Here is a 27,984-nt window from a genome sequence, read left to right on the forward strand (position 1 = left end):
CTGCCGCCACTTTGTTCAACTGAACCACCACTAACCCACGGTAGCATATAAGGAAACGACCAACACTGCGATATCTACAACATCTAATCCGTCAAAAAAATATGGTTGGATTCTTCTTTTTAAATTAATCATTGCATAACAAGATCTAAAACTTCAATCTTTCCGGCAGCAATTTTTGGTAGTCACTTAGCTCGTCCCATCATGGTCGCCTCTACATGGTCATGACCATACGCTGTTGGAAATGGGCCTGGATTTGGCTGCATTATACCCTATTCTAACTCCCCTATCCCAAAATTGAATTTCCCCATTTCAGGCTAAGAACGAGTTGATGGAAAGATAAAACAGTAGTCATATGAGAACCAATTAAACAAAATAATTTTTTAAGAATTTAACCAATCAATAGAAAAAAGGATTGAGAAATTTTAATATAAAATCCTAAACTCTATTCAATTCTTAAAAAATCACAAACATAATAATCAAAACTGCAAAAGCGTACTAGAACTCATAGTTTACAGTTGATTTTGAACAATGATCTTCAATTTAGATATTTCCTTAACATTTAGAGAGTTTTGTAGATGGGATACATAACAAAATCGTCATATTGCAAATTAGGACCATAACTAATATTTTTAATCATCTAAATTTACTTATTTCTAATTTAACTTCTCAGTAAATCATAAATTGTATATATAATATCCACACTATTATATTCATGACAATTAAGTTCTTAAATCAAATTCTTTAATTCTAAATTTTATCACATTAATTTATGACTTATTTAATAAATTATATTAGACATTTATAATTATAATTATGGCTCTAAAATTACAAGATGGGAGGTGCCGCGGTTGATTGAGGTGTGCAAGTTGAGCGGGCCTATCAAGCAAGAGGAACTCCACATTATAGAAGACCTGTTTTTGGAAGAAGAATTCAAACTTAAGATTGAGGAAAGATATATTTTTTTCGATTTTATTGCATTTAGGATGAAGTTTTACATATATTACGTTTTTATTATTTTTTAATAAAAAAGAAAAAATTGTGTTGATAAAATTATAGAGGAGCTTTGATCTTTTTAGATAGGTGGGACTTGTTTGGTGCATGGCCAGTTTCTTCAAGTGAAAGGAAATCAATTGCCTCATTACTTGAAAAGTTAGGCAAAAGGGCAGACAGTGGCGTTGCTGTGCAGGGATTTCAATAGGAATCCTTTTTATTTTATAGGTAAAAAACATCTGATATAATTTATAATACCATTTAGTAGGATTAACCCTGAATTTGAATTTAGAATATAATTTGCAATCCCAACTCGTTAATTTTAAAAAAGTGTAGCTTTGCCAAACTTCTCCGTTAACTTTATTAATCTTTATTGTAACACTAGCGCTAGCTAGTGTCATTACATCATATATATCGAAGCAACCGATTTATTCATTATGATATATCATCATTTCGTATTAAACTAAGCGTTAAACGGCCTTTGGTTGTAGCAGTCCAAATTATTGCCATAGTTCAACCCCAGCAAGTCACAGTATCTCTTGTAGAATCCAATCCGGTTTGCGACCTGATCGTTCGGACCTTGTCCGCACTCGATCCCTCCATTGATGATGTTGGTGATGACGCCGTACCCTGGAAGTCTTCCAGCCGCTCGATCGGCAGCGGAGGGCGTCCATCGTCCGGTGATCACGTCGTGGGACGAGGGTTTGTTCCCCTGCGCGGTCATCCAGAACCAAATGGCCGTTTTGAAGGAGATAACTCGGTCCGTGGCGACCAAGTCCGGGTTACTCAGGAGGTTCGAACCGATGGCTCTCCCGGCTGGGCCGTAATTGTAATTGCTGCACGAATAAGAAATTAATTAGCTTTATTCGTTTTTTTTAGAAATTTTTGAGACGGAATAATTACTGGGAGAGTTGAATCGGGCCGCGGCCGTAGTAACTCTGTCCGGCGGCGCACGGCCATTGCGCGTCGGCGGAGCAGTAGTCGGAAGGAGGGTCTCGTTCTCGGACGAAGCAGTAGCCCCATGCATATGGGCCGTCCGGTGCGCTGGGCCAGCCACCTGAAAGTTCATGAAAAACAAATAGAAATTATTAATTAATTATATATTTTTTTACTTGTTTAATTTAAAGAATTGGAATTGTAGTACGAACCAGTTGTCTCGTGAGAAGTCTGAGCCAGGAAGGCAGCGACCTCCCGGTTCCGGGTGGCGGCGTCGCCGGTCGTTCCGAATCCGGGGAAGGAGTTGGCTGCGGTCACGAAGGCGTCGTAGGTGTAGAACCCTCTGCCTGGGCAGGCGGCGTCGTTGCGATGCTTCAGCATCTGGTCGAACAGGGAGGCGCTGATGATGCCGCCGCTAGGGGTAGTGGGGCATTGGCTCTGGCAATTATCGGGGCCGCAGTACTCCTGCGTGTCGCCGCACCAGCCAAATTTGCTGCAGCAGAGCCCGGCGGGGCACGCAGCTCCACCGGCCTGCCGCCCGCATTGCTCACCGGAGGCGCCGAGCAGCAGCGCGGCCAGGCCGAAGACGATCGCTAAGAACCAGGTCGTCATGGCCGGGTCTGGATTATGAAAAGAGGAGGGATGGAGGTGGTGCTTAAATAGAGTGCAACGTGTTAGCGTCGAGTCAGTTGCCGCGTCTGAAATGATAAAATCAAGCTCTTAAAGTCCACAAGGAGCCAAAGAGGAACACGCATGCATGCTCAGAAGTTGCTTTGATCCTTCTTGTTAGTTCACCCGAACTAACTTGCATGTGTCTTAAGATCAAAATTAGACTGGCAGATTTTTTGTTCAATAAAAAGAAGGGGGAACCCGTGGAAAAACACACAATCTGTTACTTCCAGTGGAAGAAAAGCCCACAGTTTGCGGATTTCGTGTGGAATTTGTATGGTGGCTCGTCGAGCTTGAACATGGGCTGCTCCAGGTATGCTGAGAAAACATATACGAATTAGGCGCGTGTCCTGGTCAATTGACTGACAGATGGACTGAGAAACGGACTCAGATATACATGAAGACTTTTGTGGCGCTTACGTCTAATTTCTGAATAACCAATTAATTAAATAATTTTTGTTGATTGGACGATGACATGAATTCGTACATAGGTTTAATTTATGGATACGAATAGATAAATGCTAATTCAAGAATTAATATATTTGAAGAAATTTTTGTAATTCAAATTGCCTGAAAAAATTATACTCGTCATCTCTCAATTTGAGTTGTATGTTAAAAGGAAATCACTGGCCAGATTTTAATTGAGATTTAATGAAGCGATCCCAATTTATAATTCAAGCTCTGCTAGGGTCCAAACCGGAATTTACATATTCAAACACGGCGATAAGTTAATCCTAAACTCTAATACCAATTGAAATCATAGTGATCAATGCTTCAAAACAAAACCATATGATACATCATCTAAAGGATCTAACTATTATCAATAAATTAGGCAAAACTGAAATCACATACAATGGCAAACGAATGACTCACCTGAATCTATTGCTAAAGGCATTACTTCTTTCTTTAGTCTCGACGGGGAAGAGTCGAAGAAGAATTAAAATCTCAAAGTGCCCAAATAAATTTTCACCTCTCCCTTTTATACCAAGCCCATCTCCATTATCAAATTCATAAAGCGTTAACAAATCATTAATATTAACGAACTAAGATTATTGAATCTACTCATTCAATCTACATTCAAAACATAAAAGTTAAAATCTCGTCTTCCATCATGTAGATCACTTAATTTAATTGAGATTTAATTTCTTAATAATAAAATCACTGTTATTATTAATCCCGTATTACCCTATTTAATAGAGACTTAATCCTTCACGTACTACTTTAAGTACTTTAATCTGGTGGAAGGCTGCCTGAGGATGATCAGGCTAGGCGAATAGCAAGGCAATTTCAGCTATGATTGAATCGTGTGCACCCACATCGACGGTAATTGGTCTGTCGCCCTTGATGCCACCACCACCTTCAAAGGTAGATCTGTTATCTTAACGACCTCCTAGTATCGGCCCCAACAATATAAATGGGGGGGAGGGGTTAATAGCCATGAAAAGACATGAATATCGTTTCTCGATTTTCGGACAAAATTAGACAAACACTTGTATAAAAATAAACAGTAAATACACAAATTAAAAATAACAGAGTTTACTAGATTTGCAATAAGAAGATTACTAATTCTAGACAAATGAAGCTCACTAAAATCTCCTTTGGGCGGAGTAGTCTCTTTACAACGTTGACAACTCACAAAGTAGTAAAACAAAAAGAGAATTTGTTTACAAGTGTTGTTCTTTAACTATTGAAATCAGGGTTGTATTTATAGCGCTGATCCGGGCGCCTGGAAGAGTTTTGGGCTCCTAGAGTGGATAAAATTTTATCCACGGCGCAACGGATCGGGACAACTCACTTTTCAATAAGTTTCCTGGCCCGGGTGTCTGGATCAGGTCCGAGAGCCCAAACCAGGCACAACTAGCTCGACCAGGGCGCGAGCCAGGGGCGCCCTTGCTAGCCCCGGGGGTCAAAGCGCCAGGACCAAAGTCAACAATTTTGTTGACTTTTTCGTCTGGGCTCTTGCTACAGCTCCGCTCAATTGAGTGATTTCGATCATCCGGAATATGGCTCACCCGAATTCATTTTCTGACCTTCTCAAACAACTTTCCACTCTGATTTCTCGTCCATCAGAAACGTCGCACACCTCCTTCTCATTCGCCAACATTTTCTTCTACAGCGCCTCGCCCCTCAGACGCACCGAGCCCTTCGGCTCTCTCTCATGTCGTCCTTCTAGCTAGCTGTATGTTTTGCTCGACCTCCTGTGCTCCTAAATTCCTAAACACTTAGACACAAGGATCAAACCACAATAGTACCTAACTTGACTTGGTTGATCACATCAAAACCTCTACGTGATACTTACAATCTCTCCCTTTTTAATGTGGATCAACCCAAGTTAAGTTAGGGTAAAACATGACAAAATAAATATACAAGTTTTAAAACATTAGATATGTAAATTTGAAAAAAAATGTACCTCCTGTTAAACTTAGCTTCTAACTCTCCCTCTTTGATCACATTAAAAATAAAAGTTTTGCTAAATTAAATTGAAATTAAAGTCTAAGGAATACTCGAACAGTGACTAACACTTTTGTTTTTTAAAAATAAAATTTATTCTAGGAATTCTGATTTTTTTATTAAAATTTTTAACAAGAATAATTTTAAAAATTATTTTATTTGTTGAAAAATTCTGAGAATTTTCATAAAGGTTAAGCAGATATATCTAAAGTAGTAATAAAATTTTCATGAAAAAATAAGATCTATCTAAGCAGCAATTTTTCAAATATTGAGTGTTAAAAAATTTTGAATATTAAAAATTAGTATTTAGAAAATAATTCATACAAAATTAAACATTAGTTAAAAATTTTTTGAAAATATTTTATTAGACAGAGAATATTATAAGTTTTTACAAAAAAAATAAATTTTATAAAAATAAAAATAACTCTGTAAAATATTTTTAAATTAAAAAATATAATATTTGAAAACAAATCATAAAAAATAATTCAATAATAAAAAAAAATCTATATATAGAAAAAGGAATCCTCTTTTTTTTTTAAAAAAAATAAATAATACCTAATTAATTTATAAGAGAAATTGTACATAAATTTATTTTAGCACATTAGGTAATTAATTAAAAGGTAAATATTAAAATTAAATTAAAATTAGAAATTTGTACTAATTAAGTTGATGTGGCTTTAAGGGAGAGTCCACCCGTCACGGGACAGTTGACACGGTGTTGGTCAAAGTCAAGGCAGCCAACGCCAGGACTTACGGAAAGAGTCTCGGCCAAATGTGTCTGTCTGGTTAGCCCGGTCGGCAAAGGAGTGGTCGAGCAGATCATCTGGCAGGTCAGATGAATGGACATCATGGGCCCATCAACCGAATGAACATCATGGGCCCATCAGCCGAATGGACATCATGGGTCGGTCGGACAAATGGACAAACCCATAGGTGGTTGTTTCGGTCAGCGGGAAAACGAGCCGCTCGGACCGCCTGTCCGGCGCAATGAATGACATTACACAGGAGAAGACGAGGAAACAAAATAGAACACTCCATCTATCATTAAATGTGAAGAAGTCAAGATAAAGAAGAACATTTCATCTATCATTAATGCATGGAAGTTAAGACAAAGAAGTTTTCCTTTGGCAATTAATATCATTAAATAGGAACAGATGAACGATCACAAAGAAAGGTATAAAAGGGTACGTCATGTATAAGGAAAGGCAAGATCTATCTATTTCTTGATTACTCATTCTCTCTTCCTGATTCTGACTTGAGCGTCGGAGAGCCAATGTCAGGGATCCCTTCCTTGATTTGATTTTGTTTTGTAAGATTGAGGTCTTCATCCCGTCAGTAGTCGTCCAATCCCCAGCTTTCCAGCTTCCCTCATTCCGACAAGATCATAAACTAAGCATGACTTTGGAACCCAATATAGGTTTTTTTCCATTGGATTAATCAAGTATTTTCTAGGAATGTATGTTTTTGTTATTTTTCTGATTTACCCCTTGTGAAATCTATAATATCAATTTAATCCTTCAGAATGTCTAAAATTTGAGCATGCTAAATTCTTTAAATTAGCATTTTTAATTTTTAAATTTTCAAGATTCTCTATTAAGCAATATGTTGGCAAGATTCTCTTTATCTCTAAATTCTCCTTTTTAAATTTTCCTTTTTAGCTTTTAATTTACACATTAATTTAGACATTGATTTAATAATATAATATAGTTGATCAAGAGATAAGAGGCATACCTCACTTACCATATCGGATATGAAGCTTGATTCTCCCCCTGCTTCCCTGTATTTGTCTAAAGTAGCTCCCTCTTCATCGATGTTGGCTTCTGAGGTGCTTGGTTCTTCGTGACTAGCCATTAGTGCTAGTTCGGCGTATGCTTTTATTTCTAACACAGATGATGAGCTTTCGTCCCACGTGACCTTGAGATTCTTGTGCTTGTTTTGCTTGAGCCCTTTGTCTTTTTCCTTTTTAAGTTTTGGACAGTCCTCCTTTATGTTTTATTTATTTGACACTAATAGTATTTGACACTGATAGCATCAAACATTTCTTTTATTTCTTGAATTTTTTCTATTCTACATTTATTTAAATTTGTTATATTTAAAAAAAAAATTTCTTTACCATATAAGCTTCTTGGTCTCCTTCCAGATCTGAGTCTAACTCGAGTTCATCTTTTTTGGTGGCTTTTAGTACTAGATTTTGGCTTGACTCTCTTTGTTGTACTTGTACATCGAGTTTTATGTAATTCCAAAGTCGAAAATGATAGATCGGATGTGAGCAATAGGGGGGGGGGGGGGGGGGAATATCACTTCTTTTAAAACCTTTCTTTTACTTTTAAATCATAATCGTGCACAGCGGAAAGTAAAAGAATAGACAAGTCTGTTTACTTCGTTCGGAGCCTAGCTCGACTCCTACTCGAAGGCCCGCGGTCCTCGACCGCACCAATGGGCAATGCACTAAAACCCTTCTTTCTGAAATCTTTGGAAAGAAGCAGATCGTACAAGTACAATGAAATAAGATAGTAACACTCCTACTATCTTATTTTAATTTAAGTGCAATATGAAAATAAATATACCGACAATCGTATGCGTAGGATGTAGCTTGGTCGGTACTTCCGGACGGAGTGACTTGCTGAGCTATTGAAGATGTGTAGCACAATCTATACGCGAAGAAGAGCTTTTTAGATGATCAGAAGAGTTGTATAGCCGCAGACTTTGAGCCTCCTTTTATAGGTGTACTGGACGTTCGGTCGACCGATCCCTCTGTTCGGTCGACCGAACCAGCTCCCTTCCTTCCTAGCTGGAGTCTGACGCTGGCTCGATCTTCTGGATTAATTGCTCATTAAAGGTTCGGTCGACCGATCCCATTTTTCAATCGACCGAACAGGCTCCTTCCCTGTTCGTCGAGATTTGCCGTGATCTACGTTTACTGCGTCGAGATTTGCCGTGATCCCCTGGTTTGGTCGACCGAACAGCTCTGTTTCCTTTTGCTTCTGATCGATGCTGATAAGCTGGCTGTGCTGACTCATCATGATTCGGTCGACCGATCCTCTGGTTCGGTCGACTGATCCTCTGGTTCGGTCGACCGATCAAGCTTTGACCGGACTGTACTCTGTTTTGGTCTGAACTGATACCTGCTTTTAGTTGACCTGGTTCGGTCGACCAATTCTCCTGTTCGGTCGACCGATCGGGTCGAACCTGCAAAATAGTGTTAGATAATAATCCTGCAAAGCATAGATTAGCACAGTAATATTATAATGCATGAGTAGTATAAAAGACAGTAGAACTGTCTTGATCTCAAGTTGGAAACCTTCCCAGTTTCTTCAGTTGGATCAGCGACCTTAGGTTGATTCTTTCAGGAACCCGACCTCACTGTCGCTCCTCCAGTTGTTTACCTCAACTTACCTGCCAAACATGGTCCTCCAGACATGTTTGGACTTTTCCTACTTAGTGTCTAATCGCCCGATCCACTAAGACTTTTCCTACAATACTACATTAGCCAACGACAATAATAGTAATACAGAATACAATGATAAACCTAAACCTAGATTTACCGAGATCCGCTGGTCCGGTCGACCGCGCGCGGTCGACCAGAAACCATCCGAACAACTTTGCTTGGAGTTCACTCCTCCAAGACTTCTCGTTACCTAAGGTTACCACCCCCTAGGGTTTTCTCAACCTGGCTTCACTCACCATGACCTAAGGTTATCACCCCCTAGGATTTTCTCAACCTGGTTTCACTCACCAGGACCTAAGGTTACCTCCCCCTAGGATTTTCTCCACTTGGCTTCACTCACCAAGACTCAGTATTCGGTTACCCAGGGATCAATCCTCCAGACCTATCCACCTGGCTTCCACGATATACCAAGATTTTTCCCCTTGCCTAGCCTGCAACTAGGACTTCCCTTGATCAAGTTCCATACTTAAACATATTTAAGCATACTTAAACATATTTGTCTGACATTAAAACCTTGGAGGTCGAATGCACCAACAGAAAAAAGTTCCTTTAGGGTACTTACCTTCAGGTCATTCGAGATGTAGTAGGCATCTATAATCGAAGTTTATTCTGGAGTTCTGGGAAAAGCGTTGAGTGCATAGCGTACCGAGTGTCAGTTGGTTACCGTTTCGCCGAGGTTGACCAACCCAGTGATCAGCTCCTTGATGTTCGAGTGTAGTTGGGCTACCTTCTCACTTTTTTATAGACGGATGTTCGTTAGCTTACTCCAAAGGATGCCCCATCATGCAAGCTTCGCTTCGGATGTTCCTTCATGGAGTTCTAGGAGCTTCTCCGAGAGATCTTTTCCCGATGTGTAGCTTCTGATGTGATTTACTTTTTGAGGCGGTAATACACCTAATACGTGATATTCCGCTCTACTGTTGGCTACGAAATCGCTTTGCTCCTTCATCCAGAGGTACTCTTCTTTTTCTATGCCTTGCAGATCTTTGAGAACTACAAAACCGTACTTAATTATTAAAAGAACTTCAAAGTTGATTTTTAGGAATATCTCCATTCGACGTTTTTAGTGCGCGAACTCCCCCTCAAACTTTATCGGGATGAAGTTGGACCGACCATTGATTTCTTTGCTTCTATCAGTGGTTAGTCCTTCTGAAAAGTCCTCACTCTGATACCAATTGTTGGTTCCCTGGCAGCCGACTAGAGGGGGTGAATAGCCTTGAAAAGACACGAATACCCTTTCTTGATATTCGGACTAAGTTAGGCAAACCCTTATATAATAACAAACAGTAAATGCACAAATTAAAAACAGAGGCAAGAGAGTTTACTAGGTTTGTAATCAGAAGATTGATAATCCTTGACAAATGAAGCTACTAAAATCTCCTTTAGGCGGAGTAGCCTCTTTACAACATTGATAGCTCACAAAAGTAGTAGAACAGAAAGAGAATTTATTTACAAGTATTGTTCTTTAACTATTGAAATTAGGGCTATATTTATAGTGTTGATCCAGGCACTCGGGGTGGATAAAATTTTATCTATGGTACAACAGATCGTGACAGCTCACGTTTTGATAAGTTTTTTGGTCTGGACGCCTAGACTAGGTACGAGTGCTTGGACCAGGATCGGGCGCCCGAATCGGGTTGAACCACCTCAACCAGGGCACGAGCTCGAGGCGCCCTGGCTATCCCCGGGGGTCCAGGCTCCCAAACCAAAGTCAACAATTTTGTTGACTTTTTCGTCCGAGCTCTCACTCCGGCTCCGCTTAATTGGGTGATTTCGGTCATCCGGAATAGGGCTCACTCGAACTCATTTTCAGACCTTCTTGAGTAACATTTTGCTCCGGCTTCTCATCCCTCAAAAATGCCATGCGCTACCTTCTCGTCTGCCAGCGCACTCTTTCGCAACGCCTCATCCCTTGGATGCATTGAACTCATTGACTCTCTCCCATGTCGTTCTTCTCGCTAGCTCCGTCATTTGGTCGACCTCCTATGCTCCCAAGTTCCTGCACACTAAGACACAAGGATCAAATCACAACATGATCTAACTTGACTTAGTTGATTACATCAAAACCTCTACAGGGTACTTACAAATCGACCCCCGACCATTACGCCAAAAAGTCATGTGACCACCATCTGTGCTACGCCCTAGAGGTAACTTGGGACTGCCACAACCTTCAAGTGTGGGACTTACATGGTTTTGACGGGCTCCTGGTACGGCGGCCTCAACGACCGCCTCAACGCTAGCAACCAAGTCACCTCAAAGTTTGCTTTCTCCTGCCTCTCCCTCATCCCACACCTCTATGCCATCGGCTACCGGCGGCTCAACTTGGAGTTGGTATTCCAGGCACAACTGGCGGTTGAGAATGTGACATGGGAGGAAGTACACATCCTGTTCTACGTGGTGAGCAAGCGACAGTACGAGTACCCACCACAACATTACGACATATTAGTGGTGTATATTCTGGTCAAATACCGTAGATGGTAAAGCCACCAGTCAATGAACAAGTTGACGTGCACACTCTCAGGAGATAGTAAGTGACGGGGATAAGGAGGACCTGAAACACACTTCAACAAAGTGTTAGAATGACACTGGGAAGGGATCCCGGCAGGTCACTCCGACGCTCGAGTTAGGGTTTACTTGAGATATGAAACTAGCAAAGGAAGAAGAAGAAAGTGTGAGAATTTAATGCAGCCGAAGAGAGTGTGAGAGAGAGTACCTCTTGCACTTAATTGCCTTCTCTAGGATTTATGTAGCTGTCAGAAGAGCATCTCCATGTCAAACACTACGTTCTCTTTCATCATCCTCATATGAGCCAATGAGGGGATCAAATTGTACAACCGTTAGTTGTTTCTCTATCCACTAGGCATCATGTGTTTGAGGGAGGACATCTAGGAGACCAGATCTAATAACCACATAATCGCTTCTCTATTCATCCGGTGTCACGTATTCTGGAATATTCACAATTGTTGTCTGCATCGCTTGGGAAAAAATGGTCTTATTATTAAAGCTATTATGCCACTTCCTTATCCATGTGTGCCCTACACGTTTTCAGTGAGCCAACATATAGGGTGTGGGCCTGATCCGAGAATGAGGAAATGAAGTTGATGTTGAGTAGCCTTAAGAATAAAAGAAGTTGCCAACTGAGGTTGAGAGGGGAGGATGTTGGGATCTTAGGTCGAGTCCGAGATGAAGTCGATGGTTGATGCCGAGGTCGGGACAATGTCGGTGACCGAGGCCAAGCCTAGGCCGATGTCGACGACTAAGACTGAGGTGTGGAGGATGTCAGGATCCAAGGCTGGGGCATGGATGATGCTGGGATCAGAGGTTAGGTCCTAGACGAAGTCGGTGGATGAGACTGAGTTTGGGATGGTGTCAACAGCTAAGGCTAGGACGATGTCGATGACTAAGGCTGAGTCAGGGGTGATATTAGTGACTGAGACTAAGGCGTGGAGGATGTCGAGGTTTGAAGCTGAGTCCTAGATAGAGTAGGTGGCTGAGGCTGGGACGATGTCGACGCCTGAGTCGTGGAGGATGCTAGGACCCGAGGCCGAGACAAAGAGGATGTCAGTGGAGTTGTAAAAGAGCCAAGCCTTATAGTGTTCAAACTTGTTTAATAAGGTAGTCGAGTCAAGCCAAACCGAGCTTATAAACCAAGTTGCTGAAATGATAGTTCAAACTTGGCTTAGTTTCTTTTTATGAGCTTGAGCTTGGTTCAAGCTTGGCTTGAGTTTTGTTCGTTTAGTTGTTATCAAACCCTCAATTCAAGCTTGTTTGATTATTTGAAATTTTTACATTTTAAGCTTGTTTGGTTGGTTATTGAATTTGATAAAACAAACTTGCTTATTCATTTTGAAATGGTCTTTATTTATTTATCATGTTGAAAGAGTTTTATTGATGAATATTATTTATGAACGTTGTTCACGAACATTAACGAGTTGAACACATATGTTTAAGCTTATTTGTTTAGTTTAACGAGTTGTACAAGCTTGTTCATTTAATTGATCTTGTGTTTATTGAAAAAACGTAAACAAAATCTTACTAAGCCAAATATCAAACTTGTTTATGAACGTTTGGTTTATTTACATCCCTAAATATCAAAGTCCGGAGCCGAGACCGAAGCGATGTTGATAACTAAGACCGAGTCTTAGTAGCTGTCTTGTCTCCAGGTAAATTCTAATTCTAGGGATGAATGTACTAATTAAGTAGGCATGATCAAACTCAAATCCCATATGGGATGGGTCTGATTCCCTTAAGGTCACAGACTTACCTTGACTTGACTTTGATTGACAGCTCAACATGATTTTTTCCCATATGAGTTATGTTGGGGCTCCAAAATTCTACCATATCAGTGTCAATGGAGAACGCGGGACCTCTATGCTGGGTGAACTGTGAAGTGCCTATCTTGCGAGGCAATGTGCATCGGTTAGTGCACAGAGGAGGTGGTGGCGGGGCTCGATCAAGTGTGGAGATGGATGGAGTGGCGCAATTTCAATAACCTGGAGGTATGCAACGGTAGTACCGGGTGGGCAAACAATCGTCGGGCCAAAGTAGGCTGCAGTGAGGAGGAGGGTAGCAGACATGGACATGGGCTCATACGTAGTGGACTTAGAGACTATGAGGAGGACGATAGGGTGGGAGGCGTAGTTGGTGATTGAGGTGTGCAAGTTGGGCCTATCAAGCAAAATGAATTCCATATCATAGAAGACCTTTTTGGAAGAAGAATTCAAACTAGAGATTGAGGAAATTAAGACGCATTCTTTTTTACTTACCCCTTGATCTTAGATATACTTTGCATTTAGGATGGATTTTGTACATATGCTAAGTTTTTATTATTATTATTTTTTAAAAAAAAAGCGTTGATGAAAAGAAAGAGGCAGGGCTTTGATCTTTTTGGATTTGCTTGGTGACCAATTTCTAAAAGTGAGAGATTTGATACTCTATACACCCACGGTGTGCATCCATCGTGATCGATTGAGTACAATTCTAGATGTCCGGATTACTTCTAAATGTCCTACACACTCAGTCATGTTATTCCATGCATGTGATGTGTCATGTCATCATTTATGTCATACGTTCGACGTGTCATGTCTCTCCCGCCGCCAACACCCTCTTGTTGCTGTGACCACCACAAGGGAGAAAAACCCTCCCTTGTGTGCTTCTCTTCTTCTTCTTCTTGATCCCTTTTCTTCGCTCGTGTCTAGTAACTTCCGAAAGAGAAGCTTGTACTTAAGGAGTTGTCTTGAGGAGCTCGGCATGGATATGAATAGAGGTGAGGCTCGACAACGTCATTACGGTTGATCCCCTTCTCGTTACAGGTCATTCGTAAGGTATACCTAGCGTAAATTAACTTTTCATAAAAGTTTAATTAAGCGATCATGTTTGACAGGTTGTATCTTTGTATCCGTGTGGTGTGTGTGATGTAATAATTAGAAATTATTATTATTTTATTTTCACTACTCATGTTTATAAAATATGTTCTAGCACGCACCAACATCGAGAATATCCCAACAAGGCTGAGGCATGGATGATACCAGGATCTGAGGTTGGGTCCTAGACGAAGTCGGTGGATGAGACCGAGTTTGGGATGGTGTCGACAGCTAAGGCTAGGATGATGTCGATGACTAAGGTCGAGTCAGGGGCGATGTTAGTTACTGAGACTAAAACGTGGAGGATGTCGGGGTTTGAAGCTAAGTCCTAGATAGAGAAGGTGGCTGAGGCTGGGATAATGTCAATGACTGAGGCGTGGAGGATGCTAGGACCCGAGGACGAGACAGAGAGGATGTCAGTAGAGTTGTAAACGAGTCAAGCTTATAGTGTTCTAGTTTGTTTGATAAGGTAGTCGAGTCAAGCCAAACTGAGCCTATGAACCAAGTTGCTAAAATGATTGTTCAAACTTGGCTTGGTTTCTTTTTTATGAGTTTGAGCTTGGTTCAAGCTTGTCTTGAACTTTGTTTGTTTAGTTGTTATCGAACTCTCAATTAAAGCTTGTTTGATTGTTTGAAACTTTTACATTTTAAGCTTATTTAGGTGGATATTGAGTTTGATAAAACAAACTTGTTTATTCATTTTGAAATGTTCTTTGTTTATTTAGCATGTTGACATACTTTTATTAATGAACATTATTTATGAACATTGTTCACGAACATTAACGAGTTGAACACATATGTTCAAGCTTATTCGTTCAGTTTAACGAGCTGTACAAGCTTGTTCATTTAATTGATCTTGTATTTATTGAACAATCATAAACAAAATCTTACTAAACCAAATACCAAACTTGTTTACAAACGTTTGGTTCATTTATATCACTAAATGTCAAAATCCTGAGCCGAGACCAGAGTGATGTTGATAATTGAGATTGAGTCTTAGTAGCTATCTTGTCTCCAGGCAAATTCTATTTCTGGGCATGAATGTATTAATTAAGTAGGCATGATCAAACTCGAATCCGATATGAGCTGGATCTGATTCCATTAAGGTCACCTCTTACTTACCTTGACTTGACTTTGATTGGCAACTCAGCATAATTTTTGCTCATATGAATCATTGGGAGTGTGGGACCTCTAGTGGGGTGAACTGTGAAGTGCCGACCGTGCGAGGTAATGTACATCGGTCAGTGCATAGAGGAGGTGGTGTTGGTGCGGGAAGCATCCGACGATCGACCGTTGTTTTGATAATGGCAAAGGAATTCAAAGTTAAGTTGTTTTGTAATCTAAGGTACTTAATTGAGTGTCTCAGGAAAGTCCTAGCTACGGTTGAGCAAGTGGAAAACCCTAGGGGGTGGTAACCCTATGCGGAAAGTCTTGGTGAGTCGAGAGCTTCAGGCAAAAGTCCTAGGGGGTAACCCTAGGTGGAAAGTCCTGGTGTCACGAACCAAGTGAAAGACTGGACGGGCCGGGGAGCGGGAGTCCAGCAGAAAGTCCTGAAGCTTCGAACGCCGAGCAAAAGTCCAGTCAATCTGGAGGATCGCACTGGCAACAGGTAAATCTCCTGAGTGGAGTAGGTGAGGACGCGCTCCCCATAGAGGGAACAGTAGGCGTTGGGTCGACCTAGGGTTTCCGGTTGGAAATCCGAAGTCAGACCCGGACAGTCCGATGACTATCAATTATATCTATCATATTGTTTCTGTGCCAACTTTGTTTTGCAGGGTTTGTGTTTGGGACTAATACATTTTGCAGGAACAAAGAAGCACACTTAGCCTCGGATGAACAGTGTCTGAGGCGCCTCCATGGGGCTTGGAGGCTCAGGTGCTAGCCGAAGCCAGCTGTCCAGAGAAGCTGGAGGCGTCTTGGACCAGGCGTTGGAGGTGCCTTGGAGCAGCTTGGAGGCGCCTTCAATGGGATAAGGTGCGACCAGATCAGAGTTGATCCACGCATGCGACTCGGCGGCCTGGAGGCGCCTCCATCACTGTTTATAAGGAGGGTTCGAGCAGCACTAAATTGAAGAATTCACAAGCGATCCTTCTGCGTTCAACTGCTAACAAGTTCATCCCAAAGTACTGCAGCAACCTTCCGACGACTCGGAGCTCCGCTGTTTTAGAATATGTCGTTCGGTATAATTTACATTCTCGCACTCATTGTAAATCTTAATCTGTACAATTGCTTCGAGCTTATAGTTGTTGTCCACCGGAAGCGATCAACGATCGCGGGCCTTGGAGTAGGAGTCGCCACAGGCTCCGAATCAAGTAACTCCTCGTGTCCTTGTGTATTGTTTTTGTTCCCTTTTCTTTATTCCGCTGCTTAAACTCGTACGATTTACGAATTCGAAAATAGTGAAAACCACGAGCGCTATTCACCCCCCTCTAGTGCTTCTCGATCCAACAATTGGTATCAGAGCGGGGTCGCGTTGATCTGGTGCAACCACCAATCACGTAATTTTTTTCGTGGTATTTTCAGTTTTACGGAGTCAATTAGAATTAGCTTAATAACTATATTCTAATTATTTTTTTCGAATCAGTTTTTGCTCGAGGCTGGTGCAAGTGCAACACCACTCGAGTTCGTTATTTCTTAGCTTTATTTCCCGCACTGCTAATCCAAGGCATAGTCTTGGGACATTTCTGCTATTTTTTGTTTTGCATATTTAACAAATGGCCCAACAAGAGGATTTCAGCACCGTTCGTCCCCCGCTCTTCTCCGAAGAAGACTTCGGGTACTGGAAGGGACGAATGGAAACTTACCTGAAGATCCAGTTTGATACCTGGATGATTATCAAAACTAGAATACAACAGCCAACCGACGAAGACGGCAAGCCGACACCCTGCGAAAAATGGGAACCGACTCTAATCAAGAAGGTGGAAGTTAATGCCAGAGCGACCTGCACCCTCCAGTGCGGACTGACCAAGGAGGAGCTCAATAGAGTTGGACCGTTCTCCAGCGCAAAAGAGCTTTGGGAGAAGCTGATCGAACTCCACGAGGGCACCTCCGACACCAAGGTTAGTAAAAGAGATATTCTATTCAATAAACTATATAATCTAAAAATGCAGGAAGGAGAAACAGTAAGTCAACTCCACGCGCGCATACAAGACGTTCTCAACTCCCTCCATTCAATCGGGCAGAAAGTCGAGAATCGAGACATCGTAAGGTACGCACTAAACTCGTTTCCAAGGAGTACATTGTGGGCATCAATGGTAGATGTCTACAAAGTCTCCAAGGATCTATCTTCTATAAAATTAGATGAGTTATTTTGTGAGTTTGAATTGCATAAACAGACTAATACACAGCCAACCGAGAAGGGGGTTGCTTTGGTTGCAGGTACCAGTCGAACACGCGAACCGAAATCACGACGAAAAATTGAACTAGAATCGGAAGTCGAACCCGACTCAGACGATGAATTGACAACCGAACTAGTAAATCTTGTAAAGAAACTCTACAAGAAGAAGAAGGGCTTCAACAAGAGAGACCTAAAGAAAGCAGTACAATCCAAGGAGGGTCAACCCAGCTCAAGAGTCAAGTTCGAGGTGATTTGTTACGGATGCAACCAAAAAGGGCACATCAAGGCCAACTGCCCAAATCAGAAGGATGCAAAGAAGCAGAGAAAAAGGAAGGTGCTGAAAGCGACTTGGGAAGAATCCTCAGAAGAAGACACCGACGATGAACTCGATCAGACGAGTCTACTTGCGCTGATGGCCCGGGACCAGATTGAACTGTCCGAGAGCGAGAGCGAGTCAGAAGCCGAGTCCGAGCGAAGCCACGGATCCGTATCCATTTCCGAAGAGCCTGACCCCGCTGTAAGTGCTCCTCGACTTAACAATTTAGTTAATTACTTACTACGCAAATTAACTAAGTCAAACCTAAAGGTCAAGTCACTTCTAAAGGAAGTAGCAGTCCTTAAAGAAGTGACTAACCCCAAGACCTTGCCTGACCCAGTTCAGACTGGAAGTTCAACTCGAGTTCAAAAACTTGAGGAAGAAAACTCCAGTCTGAAAACTCAGGTTAAGGATTTTAAAAAATACATTAGAACGGTTCTCTTTGGGCTCAAAGAAGCTTGACTTAATTCTTGAGACACAAAGAGCCGTTTACAACAAAACTGGGTTAGGTTATAAAACTAAAAGAAAATATAGATCCTACGTGTCCTTAGTAAATAGACAAAATAATAAATCAGTCCAAGTATGGGTACCCAAGTCCAACCTGGTTATCAAGTTGGACTTGGTCAATATTGGGTCCCTAATGATCAAATACATTATCTCGATAGACCATATCGAGGCTATGATCCAGGGGGAGCTAGAAGAAAAACAATAAAAATAAAACTAAATTAACAATAAAATTAAATTAAAATTCAAATTAAATCAAAATCCAAATTAAATTAAATTCAAATTAAGATCAAAGTCAAACAAAATCTTAAAAATCCAAGGGAATGCTCCAGAATAACTAGCACCTCCAAACTTAATCCACCCGATAAGGGTAACCAAGAGTAGACTACCCGGCAGGGTAATTAAGGTTAGATTAAAATGGGCTAGGTTTAACTTAACTCACGGTACTGGTGAAGTATTGGATGATAGTACGTTGGGGAAGCTTAGTCATTGCATGTCTAGGAAGATATGACTTTGACCTGGTGCATTTGGCTAAGTGGAATCGACCGAAGCTACCCTTTATGGATCATAACTAGTTAGACCAAGGTTTTGTACTAAGTTCAATGGATAGGACTATTTGGAAAACCTTGAAGGCATGGTTACTTTAATGATGTCCTTGTGACTCACCATAGCCCAGAAGTTTATCCAAAGAACGTATACTTGTTGAACCCAAAGCTAAACCTGAATCTAACACAAAGTTAAACCAAACCCTAAAATTGAACCTAATTTATCTCACAAAAATTATAGGACTACCTGATTGAAAATTTAGATCGGGTGAGATGACTAAGGAATAGAAATTAAAAGAAAATCAAATTTAAAATTCAAATTCGAAATTCGAATTCAAATTCGAAATTCGAATTCAAATTCGAAATGAAAATTCATAATCAAAATTAAATTTAGAATCAAATTCGAATTAAAATTTGAAATTCGAAGTTAAAATTCGTAATTAAAATTAAATTAAGGTTCAAATTTGAAATTTGAATTAAAATTCGAAATTCCAAATTAAAATTCGTAATTATAATTAAAGTAGTTCTAATTCAAGATTCAAATTCGAAATTCGAAATGAAAATTCGTAATTAAAATTAAATTAAGATTTAAATTCGAAATTCGAATTAAAATTCGAAATTCGTAATTATAATTAAATTATTTCTAATTCAAGATTCAAATTCGAAATTCGAATTAAAATTTAAATTCGTAATTAAAATTAAATTAATATGTTTCAAATTAATTAACTTAAAATATTTTTCAAAAATTTAATTAACTTAAAACATTTTTCAAAAATTTAATTAACTTAAAATATTTTTCAAAATTTAATTAACTTAAAATATTTTTCAAAAATTTAATTAACTTAAAACATTTTTCAAAAATTTAATTAACTTAAAATAATTTTCAAAAATTAATTAACTTAAAATATTTTTCAAAATTTAATTAACTTAAAATATTTTTCAAAATTTTAATTAACTTAAAACATTTTTCAAAAATTTAATTAACTTAAAATATTTTTCAAAAATTAATTAACTTAACATATTTTTCAAAAATTTAATTAACTTAACATATTTTTCAAAAATTTAATTAACTCAAAATATTTTTCAAAATTTTAATTAACTTTTTTTTATTTTCTTAATTAACCTAACCTTTAAAACAAATTAACTTAATACTTAAAAAAATTAAAAAATAAATAAATAAATAACACGTGGCGCCTTTCAGAGGCACCTCCCACACAAGGGAGGCGCCCTATACAGAGGCAGGAATTAGGAAAATTCCCGCCGACTTACCCTAAGGCGCCTCGGATCATCTCCGAGGCGCCTCCAACAGACCCAATAAGGCGCCTTAAACATGATTTAAGGCGCCTTCAACCCGGAATATCGTCGCGAACAGAAGTTTTCTGTTCGTTTTCTGCCGAAGCCGAGCACGAGATTCTCGTGTGATTTCTCCCCAACCAAGGCGCCTCCAACCCACTTCTTCCTCCCCTACTCCTAGCAATGCCTCCTAGGTATACTCTAAACCTTCCTTAATCATCTACTACATAAATTTCGTACTAGTTTTTGCTGTTTTTCTGGTATATTGTAAAAAATAGGAAACGTCGCATTGTTGATCCTACACCGGCTAGGGCCCCTTCTACGGACCCTAGATTCCCCTCGGAGCAGCATAGGGTAGATTTTGCTAGGTTTACATTCGAGTCCATTAAACCTAGGTATGTAGGTAGGGCATTTTTTCCCAGTTTTGTCTCCCTGCTGTCAAGATGATAGATTATTATCACTTAGGGAAACTGGTTGACTACAACAATACAGTAAATCAAGATTTGTGTGCCTAGTTCTATCACAACTTTGAAAAGGTTGATGATACTACATATTCCACCAGAGTGGGTGGAACTGACATCCAGCTTACCCCCTCCCTGATTCGTACGAGTCTAGAGCTTAGGGAGTCCACATGTACCTTCTTGTGCTATCCGGTTAGGGATCTACCATTTGGTGATCCCTATTCCCATATCACCTTAGATAACATCTATATGTATTTTTTTGGGGAGGAGAGACTCTTTGGCCTGACTGAGTTCAGGTCAACTCTTCTTAAGGTTCAGGACCATGTTATGTACAAAGTTCTGACAGCATGCATTTTGCCCATCACATCTCGAGACGTCTCAAAGATGCGATCATCCCACTCATTCTTTTTGTACGCTCTTAGTCAGCGCCTAGATATAGACATTGCATTGCATATGTTTCATAACATCATTCATGCATCTAGTACAGTCACATCTGGAGTGATCCATATGCCCTACTGTCATATCCTGACCCAGATTTTCTCCAAATCTAGGATAGACACGTCCATAGGGACACTCATCCCACTTACCATATATGATGAGTTAGGGAAGTAGAGTCTTCGATTAGCCGGTATAGAGGTCACCACCGAGGGGATTCTGGCCTGGAAGGGCCGGCCGCCGCCAGTCACAGCTCCTATCGCTGCAGAGGCCGAGGATGCACTAGGCGAGGGAGAGGAGTGACCCGACTTCTTAGCAGAGGAGTTTTTCGCAAATCCTTCCACCTCTGCTGGGCACTCCACATCAGCCGGACCTTCGACTTCGGCGTCACTCTCCGTCGAGGACAGACTGCCCGGCTTGAGGTTCAGTTCATTGAGACTTGACGCACTGTTCGAGAGAGTCATCGCTTCCTCCGATCTCTTCGATCCGAGATAGCTGCAGGGTTCGCCTCTCTCCGAGGCGAGATACGTCGCTAGGGACAGCCTCAGCCTGCACCCGAGCAGCCCCCTGCACCACCTCCAGCTGACGACCCTCCAGCTGATGATCCTGCTTTCGATGATCCTGCTTTATGACGCTATTATTTGATGTATCTTGGATAGAGACCTATACTGTCTAGTTTGACTGTACTGGTGCTTAGTTGAACTCTACTTATTTATGCTTATTAGTTTCTTTTTGGTTAAATCCTACTTTTAGAAGACAAATAGGAATGTGTTGGGTAGAATAGTTTTTGATTTTCAAATCAGTTTCCTACATTTTTACCTGTTTTCAAAATCATCTTATGTTTTAAAATTCTAGGAAAATTTTGTTTTCAAAATTCTGATTTTTCTAGATTTTCAAATTTGGACTTAGCCTAGGCTCTACCTTAGAAATCATGTTCCCCTAGAATTCAGCCAGAGCATCTCACAAACACCTAGGTGTACCTTGATTGTGCTTGAAAAACATAGAATGGTGTGAGATACATAGGGCACAGCCTGGACTCAAGAATGCTTATGTCTGTGCATCAATATGAGTCTGGGCATTAAACACCTAATTAACAGTAATCAAGTCAAGTCATCCAGCCCTAGTAAAATCTAACTGGATCTATTGACTTAACTTGACTAACCAAGTGAAAGTTGTTGCCCTCTAGGTAATCAGCCAGTAGCTAAATGGTTAGACATGTGGTCGCGAATCTAAGTGCTTGACTGTTAAATTTTTTTAGTTCACTCAGGCTTGAACATTAGGGCTCTGATACCTTACGTAAAGAAATTAGCTAAGTTACAGTCAATCTAACTCAACTCAGGCTTGAACATTAGGGCTTTGATACCTTACGTAAAGAAATTAGCTAAGTTACAGTCAATCTAACTCAACTCATGCTTAGATATTAAGGCTTTAAGCTCCTCTTTTGCCTTCAAAAGTTTTAAATTAACTATTCGTCTAAAAGAAAACTCCCTTCAAATTTAGCTAAGTTTTTGCAAAATTTAGCTTATTGTTTTAAAAAATTTCCTTTCAAAAATCATTTTGTTCTTTTTAGCCTTAGCCGTTCTTAAAAGTCTTTTTGAAATTAATAATTGTCAACAAAGCTTTTTTCGAATTTAGCTAAGTCTTTCAAATCTCTCCCTTAATAACTGTTGAAAATTTGAATTCTAAAACATGTTTTTTAAATAATTCAACTAGGCTTCAAAATTAGCTAAAGTTATATTTCAAAGTCAACTTTTTATTAGCTTTTTAAACTTAGTTGAAAGAAAAATTGATCTTTAAACTTTGATTTCACTTAGCTAAGACTTTTATAATGAATTATAAAAAGCTAAGTGTTCTAAGAAATTTTTAAAAGAAAATGTTTGAAACTATAGTTTTTACTATGTTACAAAGAAAAATCTTTCTCTAGCAAAATTAATTGATAAAGTTTTAGAAAACCAATTTCGAGCTCAAACTATTTTACTTAATGAATCCGATTTATAAGAAATGTTGCCTTTAATACAAAGTAAACTTAAAGAATCCTTACTTAGTCTTTTTTTCTCTTATCTTTTTCCTAAAATCTTCGTGAAAAGTTAAGATTCTTTCAAACGTGCTTATTTTTTGATAAATGGCAAAGGGGAAGAGTAGGAAAATTCAAAAGAAAAATTTATAAAGAAAAATTTTTAAAGAAAAAGCCTTTATTAAAGGGGAGCCTAACAAAGTTTAAGTTTTAGCTTAACCATGCTGACATTCAAGCTTGCTTACTTAAACTTTATGCATCTATTTTACTTAGCTTTAAATTTCAGTTGCTATAATCGTAAAGGAGGAGATTGTTGGTACGGGAAGCATCCAACGATCGACCGTTGTTTTGATAATGGCAAAGGAATTCAAAGTTAAGTTGTTTTGTGATCTAAGGTACTTAATTGAGTGTTTCAGGAAAGTCTCAGCTGCGGTTAGGTAAGTGGAAAACCCTAGGCGGTGGTAACCCTAAGTCATAGGGGGTGGTAACCCTATGCGGAAAGTCTTGGCGGGTCGAGAGCTTCAAGCAAAAGTCCTAGGGGGTAACCCTAGGTGGAAAGTCCTGGTGTAGCAAACCAGGTGAAAGACTGGACGGGCCGGGGAGCGGGAGTCCAGCAGAAAGTCCGGAAGTTTCGAACGCTGAGCAAAAGTCCAGTCAATCTGGAGGATCGCACTGGCAACAGGTAAATCTCTTGAGTGGAGTAGGTGAGGACGCGTTCCCCGTAGAGGGAACAGTAGGCGTCGGGTCGACCAAGGATTTCCGGTTGAAAATTCGAAGTCAGACCCGGACAGTCCGATGACTGTCAATTATATCTATCATATTGTTTCTGTGCTAACTTTGTTTTGCAGGGTTTGTGCTTGGGACTAACACATTTTGCAGGAACAAAGAAACACACTTAGCCTCGGATGAACAGTGTCCGAGGTGCCTCCATGGGGCTTGGAGGCGCCTCAGGTGCTAGCCGAAGCCAGCTGTCCAGAGAAGCTGGAGGCGCCTCGGAGGAAGCTGGAGGCGCCTTGGACCAGGCGTTGGAGGCGCCTTGGAGTAGCTTGGAGGCGCCTTCAATGGGATAAGGTGCGACCAGATCAGAGCTGATCCACGCGTGCGACTCGGCGGCCTGGAGGCGCCTCGGACATGCTTGGAGGCGCCTCCATCACTGTTTATAAGGAGGGTTCGAGCAACACTAAATTGAAGAATTCACAGGCGATCCTTCTGCGTTCAACTGCTAACAAGTTCATCCCAAAGTACTGCAGCAACCTTCCGACGACCCGGAGCTCCGCTGTTTTAGAATCTGTCGTTCGGTATAATTTACATTCTCGCACTCATTATAAATCTTAATCTGTACTATTGCTTCGAGCTTATAGTTGTTGCCGATCGGAAGCGATCAATAATCGCAGGCCTTGGAGTAGGAGTCGCCACAGACTCCGAATCAAGTAACTCCTCGTGTCCTTGTGTATTGTTTTTGTTCCCTTTTCTTTATTCCGCTGCTTAAACTCGTACGATTTACGAATTCGAAAATAGTGAAAGTCACGAGCGTTATTCACCCCCCCCTTTTAGCGCTTCTCGATCCAACAGGTGGTGGCAGGGCTCGAAGGGGTGGATATGGATAGAGTGGTGCAACATAATCACCTGGAGGTATGCGATGATAGTAGCGAGTGGCCAACCAATCGGTAGGAGAGAATCTACGATAAGGTCATCAGGCCAAAGTAGGCTGCAGTGAGGAGGGTAACAGACATGGACATGGGCTCATGCATAGTGGACTTAGAGACTATGAGGACGAGGACGGCGAGGTGGGAGACATAGCTGGCGATTGAGGTGTGCAAGTTGGGCCTATCAAGCAAGATGGACTCCATATTATAGAAGACCTTTTTCGCAGAAGAATTCAAACTAGAGATTGAGGAAATTAAGAATTATTCTTTTTTTCTTAACCTTGATCTCAGATATACTTTACATTTAGGATGAATTTTGTACCTATGTTAAGTTATTATTATTATTTTTTTTTAAAAAAAAAGTCTTGATGAAAAGAAAGAGGCGGGGCTTTGATTTTTTTGGATTTGCTTGATGACTAATTTCTAAAAGTGAGAGATTTAATACTTTATAGATCCAGGTGTGCATCCATCGTGACCGATTGAGTGGAGTTCTAGATGTCCAGATTACTTCTAAAGTGAATGCGCAACGTTGATATGCAAAGTATCGAACCCTCTTAAAGTGAATGGAAATCAATATGCCTCATTGCATGAAAAGTTAGTCAAAAGGGCAGACAGTGCCGTTGCCATGTTAGGATTTCAATAGGAATCCTTTTTTTTTCACTGGGTAAAAATAAATCTGATAATTTTAAAAAGTGTAGCTTTTCAAACATCTCGGTCAACTTTATTAAGTCTTTATTAGAACAGTAGCTAGCTAGTGTCATTACAGCATATATATCGAAGCAACCGATTTATTCATTATGATATATCATCATTTCTTATTAAACTAAGCGTTAAACGGTCTTTGGTTGTAGCAGTCCAAATTATCGCCATAGTTCAACCCCAGCAAGTCACAGTATCTCTTGTAGAATCCAATCCGATCTGCGACCTGATCGTTCGAACCTTTGCCGCACTCGATCCCTCCATTGATGATGTTGGTGATGACCCCGTACCCTGGAAGTCTTCCAGCCGCTCGATCGGCATCGGAGGGCGTCCATCGTCCGGTGATCACGTCGTGGGACGAGGGTTTGTTCCCCTGCGGTGTCATCCAGAACCAAATGGCCGTTTTGAAGGATATAACTCCGTCCGTAGCGACCAAGTCCGGATTACTCAGGAGGTTCGAACCGATGGCACTCCCAGCTGGGCCGTAATTGTAATTGCTGCACGAATAAGAAATTAATTAACTTTATTCGTTTATGTTAGAAACATTTTTTATAATTATTTTTAAAATATAGATGGAATAATTACTGGGTGAGTTGGATCGGGCCGCGGCCGTAGTAACTCTGTCCGGCGGCGCACGGCCATTGCGCGTCGGCGGAGCAGTAGTCCGAAGGAGGATCTCGTTCTCGGATGAAGCAGTAGCCCCATGCATATGGGCCGTCGGGTGCGCTGGGCCAGCCACCTTAAAGTTCATGAAAAACAAATCGAAATTATGAATTAATTATGTTTTGTTTTACTTATTTAAAGAAATAATAATAATAATAATAATAATAATAATAATGATGAGATGTGTTTGGAATTGTAGTACGAACCAGTTGTCTCGTGAGAAGTCTGAGCCAGGAAGGCAGCGACCTCCCGGTTCTGGGTGGCGGCGTCGCCGGTCGTTCCGAATCCGGGGAAGGAGTTGGCGGCGGTCACGAAGGCGTTGTAGGTGTAGAACCCGCTGGCTGGGCAGGCAGCGTCGTTGCGATGCTTCAGCATCTGGTCGAACAGGGAGGCGCTGATGATGGCCACCACACCGCCGGAGGAGCCGAGCAGCAGCGCGGCCAGGCCGAAGACGATCGCTAAGAACCTGGTCGTCATGGGTTTGGATTGTGAAGAGAGTAGGGATGGAGGTGGTGCTTAAATAGAGCCAAGGAGGAACACGAAGGGCCAGTCTCAACTCTTCCAGAGGCCTAGGCAAATTTTTTTTTTTTTAAAAAATATTATTTGTAATTTTTGAGAAGTAAAATTGCTAGCAAAATTATATGGTTAAGTTTTGATAATAATTTTTTAAATTAATAAAATATAAATTATTTAATCTTTAAACATTATTAAAAAATATTAATTTTAATTAAAAATTATTTTTTATAAATTTAATATCTATTTAATTCTGAATTTATTATTTTTAAAAAATATATTTAATTTTAAAAATAAATCTAAACCATTTAAAGTGAAAAAAATTTCATTTAAAAATACCAGGAGAAATTAAAGATAGTCATTTTTTAATTTATATAATAAAAAATTAATTTGATGTTTAAAAGTTTAACATACTGGTTTACCTAATGAAAAAAATTTCTATCATTTTTGTGTTCGAGTAGGAAGAAAAGAAAAAAACTTCTTTTAATCTGTTACATAGCCGTTATGTGCATGTTATCTAAATCTTAGATCATCAATATTTAGAATTTACCTTGACCATTATATTATATCAATTTATGAGATTATTATATCAGAGATGTAGGTTTATTATCTACATTATGTTCTGAGGATAAAAATATCCTTTAATAGTAATATAATAATAGAAGAGATATTTTTAAACGGAGAACGCATGACATCTCTAATGTAATGATCAAGAATTGATTTTCAGAAATTGATGATCTAAGATTTACTCTATCATATGTTTGATGTCTGTATATTTATATGTACTTTCATTCATATCCATGAAATCGACACTAAAAAAAAATTGTTAATATAATGTATCTATATTTTTAAAACCATCAATACATGAAAACAAGGGTAAATTGGATTTTAAACAAATAAAATATACAATTAAAAAAAATCAACAAACAAAAAAAAATAATCTAAAATTTAAAATAAATATTTTTAAATTAATCGTGAATGTTTTTTTAAAATAAATATAAATAATATAATAATATAAAAAAATTAGGATCCAATCATTTAGGCCTAGTCATTGGCCGTTTGCCTTGAGCTGGCAATGGGAACACGCGGGCTTGGAACTTTGCTTTGAGCATGTGCCGAGTTCACATCAACAAAGTTGTTTTTTCCGAGCTAATTAAATTGGACTGGTAGATGTTGTTCAATCGAAAAAACCTGCCAAACTGTGGAAGAAAGACACAATCCACTACCTCTAGTGGAAGGAAAACCAACCGTTCACATTTTGTGTGGAATTAATATGGTGGCTCTTCGCCCCTGATCATGGGCTGCTCCAGGAATGTATAAAACAGAGATAAGCATGCCCTGGTCAATTGACTGACAGATAGACGAGATATACGAAGACATTTTTGGCGCTTACGTCAACAGAAGATCTGGTTGGAAATGTCTTAATCAGAATGGGTAGAATCGTGATTCTACGTAGAATTAATTTAGGGTCAGAATTAAATCGGTCAGGATGAGATCATAGAATCGTACGATCCTACTAAAAATCCTTAAAATCTTATCATACATGATTAATAATTAGAAAAAATATATAAAAACTCATTTACATATAAATAAATAACTAATTATATATATATATGCAATCATTTACACTCAATACATCAAATTACATTACTACATATACAAATTTAAATTAATTTGTAATTCAACTATCATTTTTGCATA

The 27,984-nt window shown here is 39.8% G+C and overlaps 2 protein-coding genes across 2 annotated transcripts; both read right to left on the minus strand.

Moving 5' to 3' along the window:
- Nucleotides 1–1,327: 1,327 nt before the first annotated feature.
- On the minus strand, nt 1,328–2,564 carry LOC122017521 (endochitinase-like). The gene is made up of 3 exons (XM_042575160.1): nt 2,139–2,564; nt 1,894–2,047; nt 1,328–1,826 (listed from the first exon to the last, which is right to left on the minus strand). Exons 1-3 carry the CDS (start codon nt 2,536–2,538, stop codon nt 1,454–1,456), a joined length of 927 nt encoding a protein of 308 aa, XP_042431094.1. The 5' UTR covers nt 2,539–2,564; the 3' UTR covers nt 1,328–1,453.
- Nucleotides 2,565–25,107: 22,543 nt separating this feature from the next.
- Nucleotides 25,108–26,254, minus strand: LOC122017916 (endochitinase-like). Its single transcript, XM_042575636.1, has 3 exons — nt 25,977–26,254; nt 25,693–25,846; nt 25,108–25,604 (listed from the first exon to the last, which is right to left on the minus strand). Exons 1-3 carry the CDS (start codon nt 26,245–26,247, stop codon nt 25,232–25,234), a joined length of 798 nt encoding a protein of 265 aa, XP_042431570.1. The 5' UTR covers nt 26,248–26,254; the 3' UTR covers nt 25,108–25,231.
- Nucleotides 26,255–27,984: the final 1,730 nt, after the last annotated feature.

This window comes from Zingiber officinale, chromosome 8B (genome assembly GCF_018446385.1).
Source record: "Zingiber officinale cultivar Zhangliang chromosome 8B, Zo_v1.1, whole genome shotgun sequence".
NCBI classification, from domain to species: domain Eukaryota; kingdom Viridiplantae; phylum Streptophyta; class Magnoliopsida; order Zingiberales; family Zingiberaceae; genus Zingiber; species Zingiber officinale.

Excerpts from the sequence above, each read along its gene's own strand:
- LOC122017521 (XM_042575160.1), bottom strand. The coding sequence starts at position 2,538 with ATGACGACCTGGTTCTTAGCGATCGTCTTCGGCCTGGCCGCGCTGCTG. Across the intron at positions 2,048-2,138 it reads GACTTCTCACGAGACAACTG|GTGGCTGGCCCAGCGCACCG; the intron begins GTTCGTACTACA and ends ATGAACTTTCAG. Across the intron at positions 1,827-1,893 it reads GGCCCGATTCAACTCTCCCA|CAATTACAATTACGGCCCAG; the intron begins GTAATTATTCCG and ends TTATTCGTGCAG.
- LOC122017916 (XM_042575636.1), bottom strand. The coding sequence starts at position 26,247 with ATGACGACCAGGTTCTTAGCGATCGTCTTCGGCCTGGCCGCGCTGCTG. Across the intron at positions 25,847-25,976 it reads GACTTCTCACGAGACAACTG|GTGGCTGGCCCAGCGCACCC; the intron begins GTTCGTACTACA and ends ATGAACTTTAAG. Across the intron at positions 25,605-25,692 it reads GGCCCGATCCAACTCACCCA|CAATTACAATTACGGCCCAG; the intron begins GTAATTATTCCA and ends TTATTCGTGCAG.